The sequence below is a fragment of the Loxodonta africana genome, chromosome X (genome assembly GCF_030014295.1).
Source record: "Loxodonta africana isolate mLoxAfr1 chromosome X, mLoxAfr1.hap2, whole genome shotgun sequence".
NCBI lineage: Eukaryota > Metazoa > Chordata > Mammalia > Proboscidea > Elephantidae > Loxodonta > Loxodonta africana.
This window is the reverse complement of record NC_087369.1, coordinates 18,137,181-18,151,551: the sequence shown is the minus strand read 5'-3', so window position 1 is coordinate 18,151,551 and position 14,371 is coordinate 18,137,181. Positions and strand designations below refer to the sequence as shown.

Sequence of the window (14,371 nt, the reverse complement as noted above, 5' to 3'; positions counted from 1 at the left end):
ACGTTTTTCATGATGTATTAATATACTCATAATTTTCATTCTGGTTGTTCTGTTTTCATTAATCTAGCTTCCCTGCCCCCCATACATTCTCATCTTTGCTTTAGGGTGAATGTTGACCTTTTTTTTTTTTAAAGCTCTATACTCACTGGTGATATTGTTTATTTTATGATACAATTTGTTATTTGGCTGAAAGGTGACCTCTGGGTGTGGTTTCAGTTCCAAGGTTAAAGGGTATCTCAGGACGATAATCTTGGGGGTTCCTCTAGCCTCTACTGGTCCAGTAAGTCTGGCCTTTTTCAGTAATTGGTGTTTTGTTCTACATTTTTCTCCCATTCTGTCTGGGACCACCGGTTGTGTGTCCCTGGTCAGAGTAGTCGGTAGTGGTAGCCAGGCACCATCTAGTTCTTCTGGTCTCGACTACTTTTTTTTGTCATTGTGGTAAATATATCTACCAAAAAAAAAAACATTTGTTATTGAACAATTTTTATGTGTACAATTCAGTGACATTGATGATGTTTCTCATTGTCCACAGACTGCTTTATTAGCCATTTTTCATCATATGGTTTCTTCTGATGTGAGTTAGTCTTAGCCTTTTCGTTAGTCCCAGTGAATGTGCGTCTAAAATTCTCCTCGTGTGGACCGCTGAGGAGGGATGAAGTAGGCAGAGGCGGGTCTCTGTAGGTGTGCTTTATTACCATGCTATTTGAAAAACTCTGTCTGGCCTGCAGAATATGTGAGTAAATAGCTCCATGTTCTTAGGCCTTCTACTTGTGGGGCTTGTGGCTGTCCAGAGGTTTTTGTAAACTGGAAGAGTTTTAGTTAGGAATTGGAATGGAGCCTCATGTCAGTGACATCTGGGCATTTGAATCACAATGGTGAATGCAGAAATGAGGCATGAGTATTTCAAGTATCACATTTATAATATTCAAACAGTATAGGAACGCTTGATTTGATAGCTGTGGGTTTCAGAGGCTGAATCTGTTCAATTGGGAGAACATTTGGTGTTTATTTACGATGTGGCAGGTCCTTAAATGCCTGCAAGTTGCCCATTGGATGTAGTTGAGAGGGTGGTGAGAGCCCATTAGAGTAAGTATGAAAAACAACCACAGCCAGGCACTGCCTGGTATTTAAGGGACCCCGTCCCCTCTAACATCTGTAATTAATTTTATTATGATAAATATGTGTATGTAAGTTTACTGAAATGAAGGGAGCCGGGAACAAAGCCTTAGAAAAAACAACTACAGTGGCAACAACAGCAAACAAACGAATAAACAAACTGCGTTCCCACATTTAGAAGACAGTTCATTGCTACTGCTTTAACCCAGACTTAGAACATGGTGCCTTGGACCAGGGCTCTTGGATATTGACATATAAAACAGCCATGGTTCCAGAGGTAAAATAACGGATTCAAAGAGTTTTTAATTAAGTTAAACTAAGATTTTTGGGTTTAACCTTATGTTAAGGGGGCAATGGCGGTTCAGCGGTAGAATTCTCGCCTTCCATGCGGGAGACCCAGGCTTGATTCCCAGCCAACGCACCTCATGCACAGCCGCCATACAGTCTGTCAGTGGACGTTTGCGTGTTGCCATGATGCTAAACAGCTTTCAGCGGTCTACTTCTGAAAATCAGCCAATGAAAACCATGTGGATCACTGCAGTCCAGTCCGCAACCGATCATGGCACAGGACTGGGCAACGTTTTGTTCTGTTGTGCATGAGTTGGTGGCCAACTTGATGACAGCTAACAACACCAACCCTTTGTTAATTCTGACTGTTATTTAGGTGGCTGGGCTCTTGACTTTCTTATATCTTCTTAAATAAATGGCCACTGCCTCTCTTGAGTTCTGATTCATTCTCGAGCTGAAGTATATCATTATGTGCCAGATTTGAGTCTGTTCCATTTCAATATGTTGTTTTATCATCATTTATCAGGTAATATGTATCCATGATGTTTCTTCCACATACCGAGTCCCTGTGCTTTTGGATGAACAAGGCATTGTTAAGTATTTTAAAGAGAGGTTGGACCTGCCCGTTATTGACTCTGCAAGTAATTTGCTTTTCAAGTGGAGAAACATGGCTGACAGGTATGTGAAAAGGATTACTAGTATAATCTTTAATAATTCTTGGGTTTAGAATGGGGTTGGGAGTAGAATTAAGATTTACTTGAAAAGTTACTGTGTCACATTTGGCTTTCTGTATGTGTATGTTATGGTCTGGCTGTATCTGGCTGTGTATTTGCATGGTTCCAAAGTAAATTCTGCAAGGAGTCATGGTGACACAACGGTTAAGCACTTGACTACTAACCGAATGGTTGGTGGTTTGAACCCCCCTGGTGGGTCTGCAGGAGAAGGACCTGGTGATCTGCTCCCGTGAAAATCACAGCCTAGAAAGCCCTATGGGGGCCCTTCTACTCTGTCACATGAGGTTACTATGAATCGGAAACGACTACATGGCACGTAACAACAGCACATTGTTATGGTGTTTTGCTGGATTCTTTGCTGATTTCTGGGGCCTTTGGTTTTGCTCTATTTAGAGCAAAGTGAATTGAAGGAAGATGGATTCCAGAAGGGTTTTGAGACACTGCTTTATTTCTTTCTGAATATTTTAAACAATTCTGGATGTCATGGGGTCTTTTTTTGTTTGTCTTGTTGAGTTTTACTGGTTTTTAAGGTTTGATAACCTTTCCTACAGAAAATTCCTTTGAATGGGACATTTTGACTATGCCGTTATTGGTCCAGCCCTGCAGGTGTTAACTATTCAGCAGCATTACTAAAACCTTCAATAGGTTTTAGCTTTAAGAGAATCATATTAATTTAAGCAAGGTTTGTCCAATTTTGAAGTCATGTGGAATTCAAATCAAATCAAATCCTAGGAGCCTATTTCCTTTTACTAAATATGGATGAGGTGTGACTCCATAAAGTCATAGGCAACCTGGCTTATGTGGCTTGGGTCAGAGGGAGAAGGTGCAGCAATTCAAAGTGTAGGTTCCGGCATCAGGCGCTGTGGATTCAGACCCTGGGTCCCCTTCTTACTAACTGTGTGAATTTGGGTGGATTGCTTAACCTCTCTGGGCTTGTTCTCCTGTCCACAGATAACAGAGAGATAATAGTGGAATAATTGTGGCAATTTCAAGAGAAACATGGAAGGCACTTAACGTCATGTCCAGCATGAAGTGTTGGTTGCTGATGTTGGTAACAATAATTGAAAATGATTTGATGGTGATAAAAATTCCTGACCATTGTAGGTAACTAACAGGTCAGATGCAAATTGTCTTGCCCTTTCACTTAAAATTAAAAAAAAAATTTTTTTTGAATTTCCGGGGCAAGTAGAATCAGGAATAAAGTGCAATTTCTGAATTTATGAACTGTAAAGAACGATGATACAAGGAAGCTCCTGCCCTCTGGAATTTCTTGGCAGCTTGGGGCTGATCCTCTTTAGGCACTTAAAAAACAACCCTCCATGAGCAGAGGGAGATGCTTGGTTGGCCCGAAAGTGTTCCAAGAGCCCGACTTGCAGGTCTGAGACGGAAAGAGAGGCAGAGGGCATGGGCCCAGGACACCTTCCTGGGCAGTGGTGACCCGGTGGACTCACCTGCCTTGCTGGCTACTAGGTGACTCCTCCTCCCCCAGGGAAGTCCAGACAGTGAGGGAGCAGAAGGAGGACCAGATGATGTTGACTCCAGTCCTGCTTCCTTCCGGGAGCAGAGCTGACGTCCCTCCCCGCGAGGGAGATGAGGATGGGGGTGAGTGCTCACCCCACCTGCCATGCTAAAGTGTGGTGTGAGTGCCACCCCTGAGGTGGTGCTTTGGGACAGGAAACATCTTCCTCTGATGATGTTGTCTGGATACTTGGCTCTTCAGGATCCTTGGATATCACCTTCCTTTCTGTTATTTGGAGCCCTGGTGGTGCAGTGGTTAAGAGCTCGACTGTTAATCAAAAGGTTGGCAGTTTGAATCCACCAGCCACTCCTTGGAAACCTTATGGGGCATTTCTTCTCTGTCATATAGGGTCTCACAAGTAGGAATTGATTTGAGGGCAGTGAGTTTGGTTTTGGTGTCTGTTATTTGCATCCTGTATGTAGAAGTAAGGTGAAGCATGGGCAGCTTGGAAATCTCCAGAGCAACATGAAATTCAGTAGTAACTTAAGGTACATCAATCACCTTTCTAGGAAGTCACCTTCACTGTCAGTTTGAATTCTTAGCTTGATGTGCATTTTCTCCACCCAGCCTGTGTGCAGACACATTTCTTCTGCCGTCTTTGTAGCTGTGGGTGATGAAGGGATATGAAAGGGGAGTGTTCCTCGTCACGGTAACATTTTTGTTCTAAGAGGCTTTGGGAAAGGTTGGCTTCAAAGCCCTAAAACTCCTTCAGCCCCAAGATGACATTTGCACATACTTCATACCAGACCAGATTTTTTTCATATTCTTCTTTGAGCAGATTTCCTGCCAAAAGCAACACAAAAGCTCGTGTCTCTAATGGTTAAAATCTGATTGAGAGTCGTATGGAGAATGGAACTTTCTCATAAAAATGATCTAAATGGCGTGTAATGTTTTAAATCGTTCTCTTAGCTCCATTCTTTGGGCATATCATGAATAACCAGGCTTTTGTGGGCCAGCTGGGAATGTAACAATTTTTAATGTAGACACTTTGAATGCATTTTCTCATACAATGTCACCTTACAAAGTTAATATTGGTGAATGTTTCTTATTGACAGCCAGAATGCATTTTCTTATACAATGTCACCTTAAAAATGACTTTGAGAACAGCTCTTGTTTATGAGTTGAGGAGAGGCTTTTTTTCGTTTTAATGCTTTTAACTTTTTCGTATACTCTCCTCAGATTTATATCTGTGTTTCCCAATTTGTGCCTGCTTATATGAGCCAGCTTTGGGATTTCTTATGACTTTGAAATCTGTTGGCTTACAGATTTTAGTTATTTGGGGGATATTTTGAGTCAAGTGTATCGAGTGTGAGGCTCATCTGCTCTGAGGAATAAGAACGGTGGCTGCCATTATTACGTTCGTGATATTATCTTAAAGATGCATATAACCTTTAAGCATGTCTTTCTCCTCAGGTATGAAAGGTTACAGAAAACGTGCTCCATAGCCCTGGTTGGCAAATATACCAAGCTCAGGGATTGCTACGCCTCCGTGTTCAAGGCCCTGGAACACTCGGCCTTGGCCATCAATCGCAAGTTGAATCTGATGGTGAGTCCCAGCCTGGCCTTCCAGATATTTTAATGATTCACCTGAATATCTCATCTGTCAGAGAGGCAGGTTTAGTCAGGGATCCCCAAGACCACCCCCAGTTTCGACGATTTGTTAGGAAGACTTCCAGGACTCAGCATATAGTCGTACTCACGGCTGTGATTTATTATAGCAAAAGGAGACAGCAAAATCAGCAAAGGGAAAAGGCGTGTAGGGTGAAGTACGGCGGAAACCGGGCACAAGTTTCCAGAGTCCTCTCCTCATGGAGCCACACAGGACACACCTTATTTTCCCAGAAACAAGTCATGACAACCCATGTGAAATGTTGTCTACTAGGGAAACTCTTTAGAGACTCAGTGCCCAGGGTTTTATCGGGGGCTGGTCATATAGGTGCCCCCTACCTAGCATGTTCCAAAATTCCGGGCTCTCATGAGGAAAGCAGGTGTTCAGCATAAACCATGTTGTTTGTACAAACAGTTTAAGCACAGTGAGCCACCCTGATCAGTTACTGGTGGGTATCCTCCTGAATCCAAGACCCCAGATGCCAGCCAAGGGCCAACCTTGTAAGCAAGTCCTAAGGAAAACGGTCTCAGGCCTGCTGTGTTAACTCTTTTCTGCACACAGGTTTAAGGCATGATTTCTGGAATCAACCTTAGCATGTACTTCACAGTGCTTATTTAAGTGCACTGTGTTTGGCTAACAAGAAAATAGTAGAACTTTTTTTCACTTACTTAAGCATTGGAAATGAATCTAGATTTTAAAAATGCTATGTTCTCTTTTCTAACCTGGAGTCGTGATAGCTGGGAAACAGTAATAGTTATTTTTTGAAAAAAAGTATTATGGGATCGCAGAGGTATAGTTATCCTAAACAGCTTGAATATATTCTAGTCTTTTAAAAGTTTTTAATTATGAAAGCAATACATGCTCACTGTAGAAAATCTAAATGCAAAATACAGAAGGTAGACGATTCCTCCTTCCTGAAATCCCATTTCTCTGGCGTACCTGTTGTTGCCAGTTTGATTTATACCCTTTTGGACTTTTTTCTACGTACACATAAATATTTTTATTTTATGATGTTCTGTCTCGGTGTACTAGTTGCCTATGGCTATTGTAACAAATGACCACCAACTTGGTGATTTAAACAACAGAAATTGATTCACACAGTTCCAGAGGCCAGAAGTATGAAATCAGTTGCGTTGGGCAGAAATCAAGGTGTTGGCAGGGCTGCGTTCGCTCTGCAAGCCCTTGGGGAGAATCCGTTCCTTGCCCCTTCCAGCTTCTGGAGGCTGTCGGTGTTCCTTGGCTTGTGGCTCCATTACTCCGGTCTCCCTCTGTGATCACATTGCTTTCTCCTGGTTTGTATGTGTGTAATCTCCGTCTGCCTTCCTCTTATGAGGATACACGTGATTGCATTTAGGACCCACCTGGATAATCCAGAATCGTCTCCCCATCTCAGGATCCTTAACTTAATCAAATCTGCGAAGCCCTTTTTTTGCCATATGAGGTAAGATGCATAGGTTCCAGGGATTAGGACATCAATTTTATTTTGGGAGACCGTTTTTCAGCCTCGCGCAATAGGTATGTCACAGTTTAAGCAAGCCTTACTGTCTTGATTTAAACGGTAAAACCTTGATATAACGAGCAAAAAGATACATTTATATGTTCAAGAAATTTACCAACTTCTTCTTAGAAACCCGTTTAGGACCTTTCCAATTTTTCTCTGTCCTCTTTCCGGTCCCTTCTGTCCTAATCATGTTTTATTTTTTTTCTTTTCAAGGGATATTTCACTTCCTATCCCTCCCATCCTTGAGCTTTCCACCCCCTTCCAGAAAAAAACACCAACACCATAGAAAAATTGCTATAGCACAAATTTTATAAAGCCTGTAACATTTTGTCTCTTAAGATATATTTAGATAGTAATTTTTACAAAAGAAATACTAAAATAATATATAAGGACTATTCTGTACATAGTTACTCATTTATTAGACTTCATTGACATTTGCCTCTACTAAGTACTGTTTGAATTATGGCCTTGTCATAGTCTCTGTTTTTTTTGATTGTGGTAAAATAGACGTATTATAAAATCTACGATTTTAACCATTTCAAAACGTGCGATTCAGTGGCCTTTAGCATATCCACAGTGTTGTCCAACCGCCACCTCTGTCTAGCCCCAGAACATCTTCATTGGCCCAAAAGGAAACCCCATACGCATTAAGCACTCACTCCCCATTTTCTCTGCCTCCCAGCCCCTGGCAACCACTAGTCTACTTTCTGTCTCCCTGAATTTACCTTGTCTGGATAGTTCATGGAAACCCTTGTGGCATAGTGGTTAAGAGCTCGGCTATTAACCAAAAGGTTGGCAGTTCAGATCCACCAGGCGCTCTTTGGAAACTCTATGGGGCAGTTCTACTCTGTCCTATAGGGTCGCTATGAGTCGGAATCGACTTGACAGCAACAGCCTAGGCTTGGATAGTTCATATACATGTAATCAGACGATACGTGACCTTGTATGTCTGGCTTCTTTCGTGCAGCATAATGTTTCCAAGGCTCATCCATATGGTAGCATGTATCAGTACTTCGTTACTTTTTCTGGCTGAATACTATTCTATTGTGTGTTTGTACTGTATTTTGTTGATCCAGTCATTAGTTGATGGACATTTAGGTGTTTCCACCTTTTAGCTAGTATGAATAGTGCTCAATGCTTGTTGTATTCTTTTTAAAAACATTTTTTATTTATTGTGGTAAAATATATATAACACAAAATTTGCCATTTTAACCGTTTTCGAGTGTATATTTCATTGGCATTAATTATATTCCTAATGTTGTGCCACCATTGCTACTATCTATTTCCCACACTTCTTCATCACCCAAACAGAAACTTCCTATTATCCCTTTCCCCTAGCCCCTGGAAGGAGCCCTGGTGGTGTAATGGTTAAGCACTTGGCTTCGAACCCACCAACGGCTCCACGGGAGAAAGACCTGGTGATCTGCTCCTGTAAAGATTACAGCCTAGGAAACCCTATGGGGCCGTTCTACTCTGTCATATAGGGTCACTATAAGTTGGAATTGATGCAATCCCAGATCTAGGCCATGCCTGGGGCATATTTACTCATTATATGTATGTTGGATCCAGGTTTCTAGTGGACTAACCAGATGAATTAAGCTCTTCAAGCACTAGTTGTATCATTTTGCAGCCCAGTTTGTTTATGTGTGTATCTGGGCTGCCTTACTGCAGCAGCCTCCCGACTGGCTTCCAGCCGCCAGTCTTTCCCTCCATTTTCCATGTCAAACCCCAAGTGATCTTTCTAAAGTACCGAGCTCTCTGTTCCTGTCACGCCTTACTCAAGATGTTTCAGTGGCTTCAAGTGCAAACTTTGTACTGTGGCTTATCCTTCACCCTTCTCGCCCCAGCCAATCAGATCTCTCTCTCCTTTGGCTGGGTGGAGCCTCTTCTGAAGGTCCCAGAGTGGCCACCACTTTCTCTCTTTCTTCTGGGGTTTCATACTGGCTGCACTTTGGCCTGAGGTTTCATACATGGCTCCCCTCCTCCTTTGTCCCCTGCACACCTTCCTCACCCTCTTCCCAACGTAAGTGCACACATCCTCATTTGCTTCTACTCATCCTCCAGGCTGAGCTTCTTGGCTATCACATCCCCCAGAGAATCTTCTCTGACATTGCTCCTTCCCTTCTTTCCTCCAGTGCCCAAGTCTAGATGAGGTGTGGCTCCTAGGTACTTCCTAAGGTAATGCCATTGTCACACGGTAGTGCAGAGACCTGAAAGATTATAAGAGCCACAAGACAGAGATGTATTTTTCTATCGCTGGTGTCCAGGACAGTGTTTGGCTTAGTAAACAGTTATCGAACAATGTGTCATAGTGTTAGATGGTACCAGTATTTTTAAGAGTTTTTTTTTCAATTAAATGTTCCTTTTATCTGATGGATGTTTTTTAGTACATAGACTCCGTTGACCTGGAGCAGGTCACAGAAAATGAAGACCCTGTGAAATTCCATGAAGCATGGCAGAAGATATGCAAAGCCGAGTGAGTATCCAGGGAGCACCCCCACCAGGCAGCTGGGGAGTGCTAGTGTGCTTTTCACTTAACCCCCAGTGACTGATTTTTCTGCATTCGAGAGGGAGCGTGGGATACTGTGGTTGTTGTAGGTGGCTGTGCTGCCTTCACACCACGTTCACTTTGAAACGTGCCACACTAATGTCTCTGGCATGTGCACTGGGATTGGGCTTATTTAGGGGGGAACTGGATGCGGTATGGGAGAGAACATGTGTTGAAGTTTGACCTTTAGCATAAGAGGTCTGATTGTACTGAGAGATGCAGAGATGAATTTTACGTATAAAAAATTAAAGTACAAGATTGAGAACCCTTCCCTCTTGAGTGTATTTTCTTTGCAACATCCTTTTCTGCTTGGTTTTATTTTGTAAGTAATCAGTAGAACTCTTGGGGGCAGCATTGTATCACGAGGGAAGCATCACCCTCCCTGATTCTTCTCTTGACTTCAGTCAAAGGAGTGTTGGCCTAGAAGGTCTCTAAGGTGTCTTCTAGCTGGGAAATTTTCATTTTCCACTACTTAATTGGCAGTTGAAATCTTAGGCTGATTTTTACCAGTTTAACTCTTTCTAATTATGTAATAGATCTTAAGATTTTTATAATAGTGCTTTGAAAAGAACCTTCTTGTTATTAGCTGCCATTCAGCTGGCCCCCGACTCATGGCGACCCCACACACAATGGAACGAAACACTGCCCCGTCCTGTACCATCCCCATGTTCAGTTGCAGACCGAACCATTGTGATCCGTAGGGTTTTCATGGGCTAATTTTTGGAAGTAGGCCTTTCTTCCTAGTCTGTCTTAGTCTGGAAGCTCCACTGAAACCTGTTCAGCATCCTAGCAACACGCAGGCCTCCGCTGACAGACAGGTGGTGGCTGCACATGTGGTGCCTTGGCCGGGAATCGAACCCGGGTCTCCTTCATGGAAGGCAAGGATTCTACCACTGAACTAACACTACCCCCGTGAAAAGAACCTTAGCCTGTTTTTATTTAGATTCTTCTCCTAGTGCCATGTTTAATTAAATTAGATTTCTTGGTTACTATGCTTAGATGCCACAAAGTCCTGTCAGCCAATATGTATCCAGGTCAGTTGTGAGGAAGTGTTGCAGCTTCTTTATATCACCAGGAAGATTTCAAGAAGAAAGTTCAGGATTTGAAATCTTGCAGTCAGTCCTGAAAGGAGACCTCAAGCATATTCATTAGTGTTTGCGCTAAGCATGGGATTGGGGATCAGTAAGCATGAATGGCTGAAAAGAGAGGCTGGGAAGAGAGGCTCGGCAAACTTACCCTCCTCTTGTGTCAATTACAGTGGTATTCTTGTGCCAGGAGGCTTCGGAATCAGAGGAACATTGGGAAAACTCCAGGCGATTTCTTGGGCCAGGACAAAGAAGATTCCTTTTCTGGGTAAAACTTAAGTTTTTTAATCATCCTGTGAATGTATTAGATTTTTGATACCTAGTAGGGGTGACGCTTAACAGGAGAGTGAAAGGTGTGAACTCAGATTTGAAAGTTCAGGCAGCGAATAGTCTGCTACAGGGATTGACAAACTATAGCCTGAAGACCAAATTTGGCCAGCGGTCTGTTTTTATAAAGTTTTATTGGAACATAAAAAAAACCCCAGTGCCGTCAAGTCAATTCTGACTCGTAGCGACCCTGTATGACGGAGTAAAACTCCCCCATAGTTTAGCCACACCAATTTGATTATATATTGTCTTTGGCTGCGTTTGCAGTACAATAGCAGAGTTTGAGACCCTACAGCCTGCAAAGCCTAAAATATTTACTATCTGGCCCTTTCCAGAAAATGTTTGTCCACTCTCCATCTGCTAGAAGAACTTACCACCGTTCTGGTTGTATAGCAACAGGCTGGGAGAAGTCACTGTCTGCACCTGCCCTTAACCAGTTGTTTCCAAGTCAGTTTCAACTCATGGCGACCCCCTGTGTGTCAGAGTAGAACTGTGCTCCACCGGGTTTTTAATGGTTGATTTTTTGGAAGTGGATGACTAGGCCTTTCTTCTGAGGTCCTTTTGGGTAGACTCAAACCTCCAACGTTTGGGTTAGCAGCCGAGTACATTAACTGTTTGCACCACCCATCCTCTCACCACCTCAAGTAAAGAACCAGTCAGCAAAACTCCACAATATTCTTTGTAATCAGAAAAAAAAAGTTTGAATTGAAATTTTTACGTTCCTTACAGAAAACACATTTGGAAAGACCATCTAACTTCACAGGGAACTGCTCTGTTAAATTTGGTGCATTCTGGCCTTTTTAATGCTTTTGTTGAAATTGCAATGCACAGCCAGCTTCTGTGCCAGTGAAAGTAGGTGATGTGGAGCCTTAAGTATGGGGTAGCCCGGGAGCTGGGCTTCAGGCAACATGGCGAGTGGGAGAGGCAGTGTTTGCCACTGCACTTTGGCTCTTTTGGCTGAGTTTATGAACAGTGCCTTGGCTTGGTTCCTTTTTAGTATCAGCAGACTGTTCATTTTCCCCATTGACTGGTCTTTGGTTAGTTCTCTAGATGCTGCCCATTTGGAGTCTATTTTTACAGAAAAAATCAGGAGTAAGCTTGACACCTTGTTTTGTTTTACCCATTTCGGTTCATCTGGGCAATTGTTTTCTTTTGAAGTACTCTTGCATTGTTACTGTCTAAACTTGGTTAGGTTCATTATGTAATTTTGTTGACTGTGTAGAATCATTTGCAACTCTTTAGCTTTCTCTTGAATACAGCATCTCTTGATGTCTTAGCCATATGGAACTTTCTGAAGTTCCCCCAAAGCACTCAGCTATTTCACATTCATCGACTTTTGTCCTGGTGTGCCCGGTAGTATTGATTGCTTCTTCCTTTGAGTCCCCAGTATACCTTGTATATGTCTATAATAACATCTGGAATGTTCTTTGGTATTTGTTTATGGAGAGAATCAAACACACACATAGGCTGTAAGGTCCCTGAATTCAGGAGATATCTGTTTAATTTATCTCTAACCTGATGTGTGCCCGTGCACAGTGAGCCCACATTGAATGAAGAGATGGATTATGGGATATCCCCATGGCAACAGCCTGGGCCTTCACAGGTCTCTTCCTTGGTCTATTATGGAACTCTCTGTTCAGTATGATTTTGTGTCTCTCTTCCCTGCCCTCCATCACAATAACACCCACAGTGGAGGTGCCACCTCCCCTCAGCTGCTGCTTTTCTTCATTCTGTGAACGTTATAGGGGAGTTGTGTGGATTAGCAGACCCCTCACTTCACTGCTCTTAGCGGGTGCTCCTTAGATCCTAGCCCTTGGCCTGTCTAGCCTGTAAAGTCCATGTTTAGGGCTATGAAATTGTCTTGAGAAGAGTGATGCTGTGTGTGATGTCTCAGCCCAGAAGACCCTTGAATTGGAGTGTTGTTAGGTAGTCTCTGAAGGAGCCAGGCGCTTTCCTCAACCGGGCAAGTTAGTTTGCTCCTTGGTAGTCTAAACCCCTTCCGTACTGTCTGCCCAGGATTGCTCTGAGTGTGAAGGATAAAGCAGTGAACAGAAGAAACAGAGTCTTGCTCTCAAGCCTTGCATTCTGGATGGAGGAGACAGACCAACAGACCAAGAACAGAAAATACGAATAAACATATGTTCGTTCATTTTTTATACTGTGGTAAAATATAACAAAATATTTGCAATTTCAACCATTTTTACTTGTGCAATTCAGAGATATTAATTATGTTTCTCATGCTGCACAACCCTCACCCCATCCATTTCCGAACGCTTTTCATCGCCCTTAACAGAAACTCAATACCCCTTCAGCAATAACTCCCTGTTTCCTCCTCCTTCCTGCCTCTGGTAACCACTAATAAACTTTGGTCTCTATACATTTGCCTATTCTAGATATTTCCTGTAAGTGGCACCATGTAATCTTTGTCATTTTGTGTCTGGCATATTTCAGTCAGTGTAAGTCTTCACGGTTCATCCATGTTGTGGCATATATCAGGACTTCATTTCTCTCTATGGCTGAGAAATACTCCATTGTGTGTACGTATCATATTTTGTTTACTCATTCATCTGTTGGTGGACATTTGGGTTGTTTCCACCTTTTGGCTATTGTGAATGGTGCTGCAATGGACACTGGTGTACAAGTATCTGTTTGTGTCGCTGCTTTGTGCTCTCTTGGGTATATACCTAGGAATGGAATTGCTGGGTCATATGGTGATTCTGTGTTTAATTATCTTTTTGAGGAACTGCCAGTGTTCATTTACTTTTTATACGTGCTTTTTTAAAATAGGAATTTGCCTTGGGATGCAGCTAGCAGTGATTGAGTTTGCAAGAAACTGCCTTAACTGGAAAGGTAAGACCAAAGTTTACTAACAGCCTTTTATTAAAACAAAACAAAACAATACAAAACACAGATTTGCAGCAATATTTGTAAGTTATTGAACTCTTTTCTTAATCCTCAGATGCTGATTCCACAGAATTTGATCCAAATACTCCCGTTCCTGTGGTAAGTGGTTTGTTTTCTTTCTGGCTCTGCCATTGTCATTTTGTTTCTGGTTCTTGCCTAAATTCATTAAGCGCTATGATATATATATATTTTTTCCTTTTTATTGTGCTTTAAGTGAAAGTTTACAAATCAAGTCAGTCTCTCACGCAAAAACCCATATACACCTTGCTACACACTCCCAGTTACTCTCCCCCTAATGAGACAGCTTGCTCCCTCCCTCCACTCTCATGTCCATTTCCCCAGCTTCTAACCCCCTCCACCCTCTCATCTCCCCTCCAGGCAGGAGATGCCAACATAGTCTCAAGTATCCACCTGATCCAAGAAGCTCACTCCTCACCAGCATCCCTCTCCAACCCATTGTCCAGTCCAATCCCTGTCTGAAGAGTTGGCTTCGGGAATGGCTCCTGTCCTGGGGCAACAGAAGGTCTGGGGGCCGTGACCACCGGGGTCCTTCTAGTCTCAGTCAGACCATTAAGTCTGGTCTTATGAGAATTTGGGGTCTGCAATGCACTGCTCTCCTGCTCCCTCAGGAGTTCTCTGTTGTGTTCCCTGTCAGGGCAGTCATCGGTTGTAGCCGGGCACCATCTAGTTCTTCTGGTCTCAGGATGATGTAGACTCTGGTTCCTGTGGCTCTTTCTGTC

At 42.8% G+C, this 14,371-nt stretch overlaps 1 protein-coding gene across 3 annotated transcripts in view; it reads left to right on the top strand.

The window, feature by feature from the left end:
- CTPS2 (CTP synthase 2) overlaps positions 1 to 14,371 on the top strand; it is a 111,762-nt gene that overhangs the window by 22,256 nt on the left and 75,135 nt on the right. For all 3 annotated transcript variants that reach the window (XM_010595764.3, XM_064278043.1, XM_023555189.2), the window contains exons 8-13: positions 1,931 to 2,082; positions 5,071 to 5,203; positions 9,155 to 9,243; positions 10,574 to 10,668; positions 13,515 to 13,577; positions 13,687 to 13,730. In XM_010595764.3, coding sequence (XP_010594066.1) covers positions 1,931 to 2,082; positions 5,071 to 5,203; positions 9,155 to 9,243; positions 10,574 to 10,668; positions 13,515 to 13,577; positions 13,687 to 13,730 — 576 coding nt within the window. The remainder of the gene's footprint in view (positions 1 to 1,930; positions 2,083 to 5,070; positions 5,204 to 9,154; positions 9,244 to 10,573; positions 10,669 to 13,514; positions 13,578 to 13,686; positions 13,731 to 14,371) is intronic.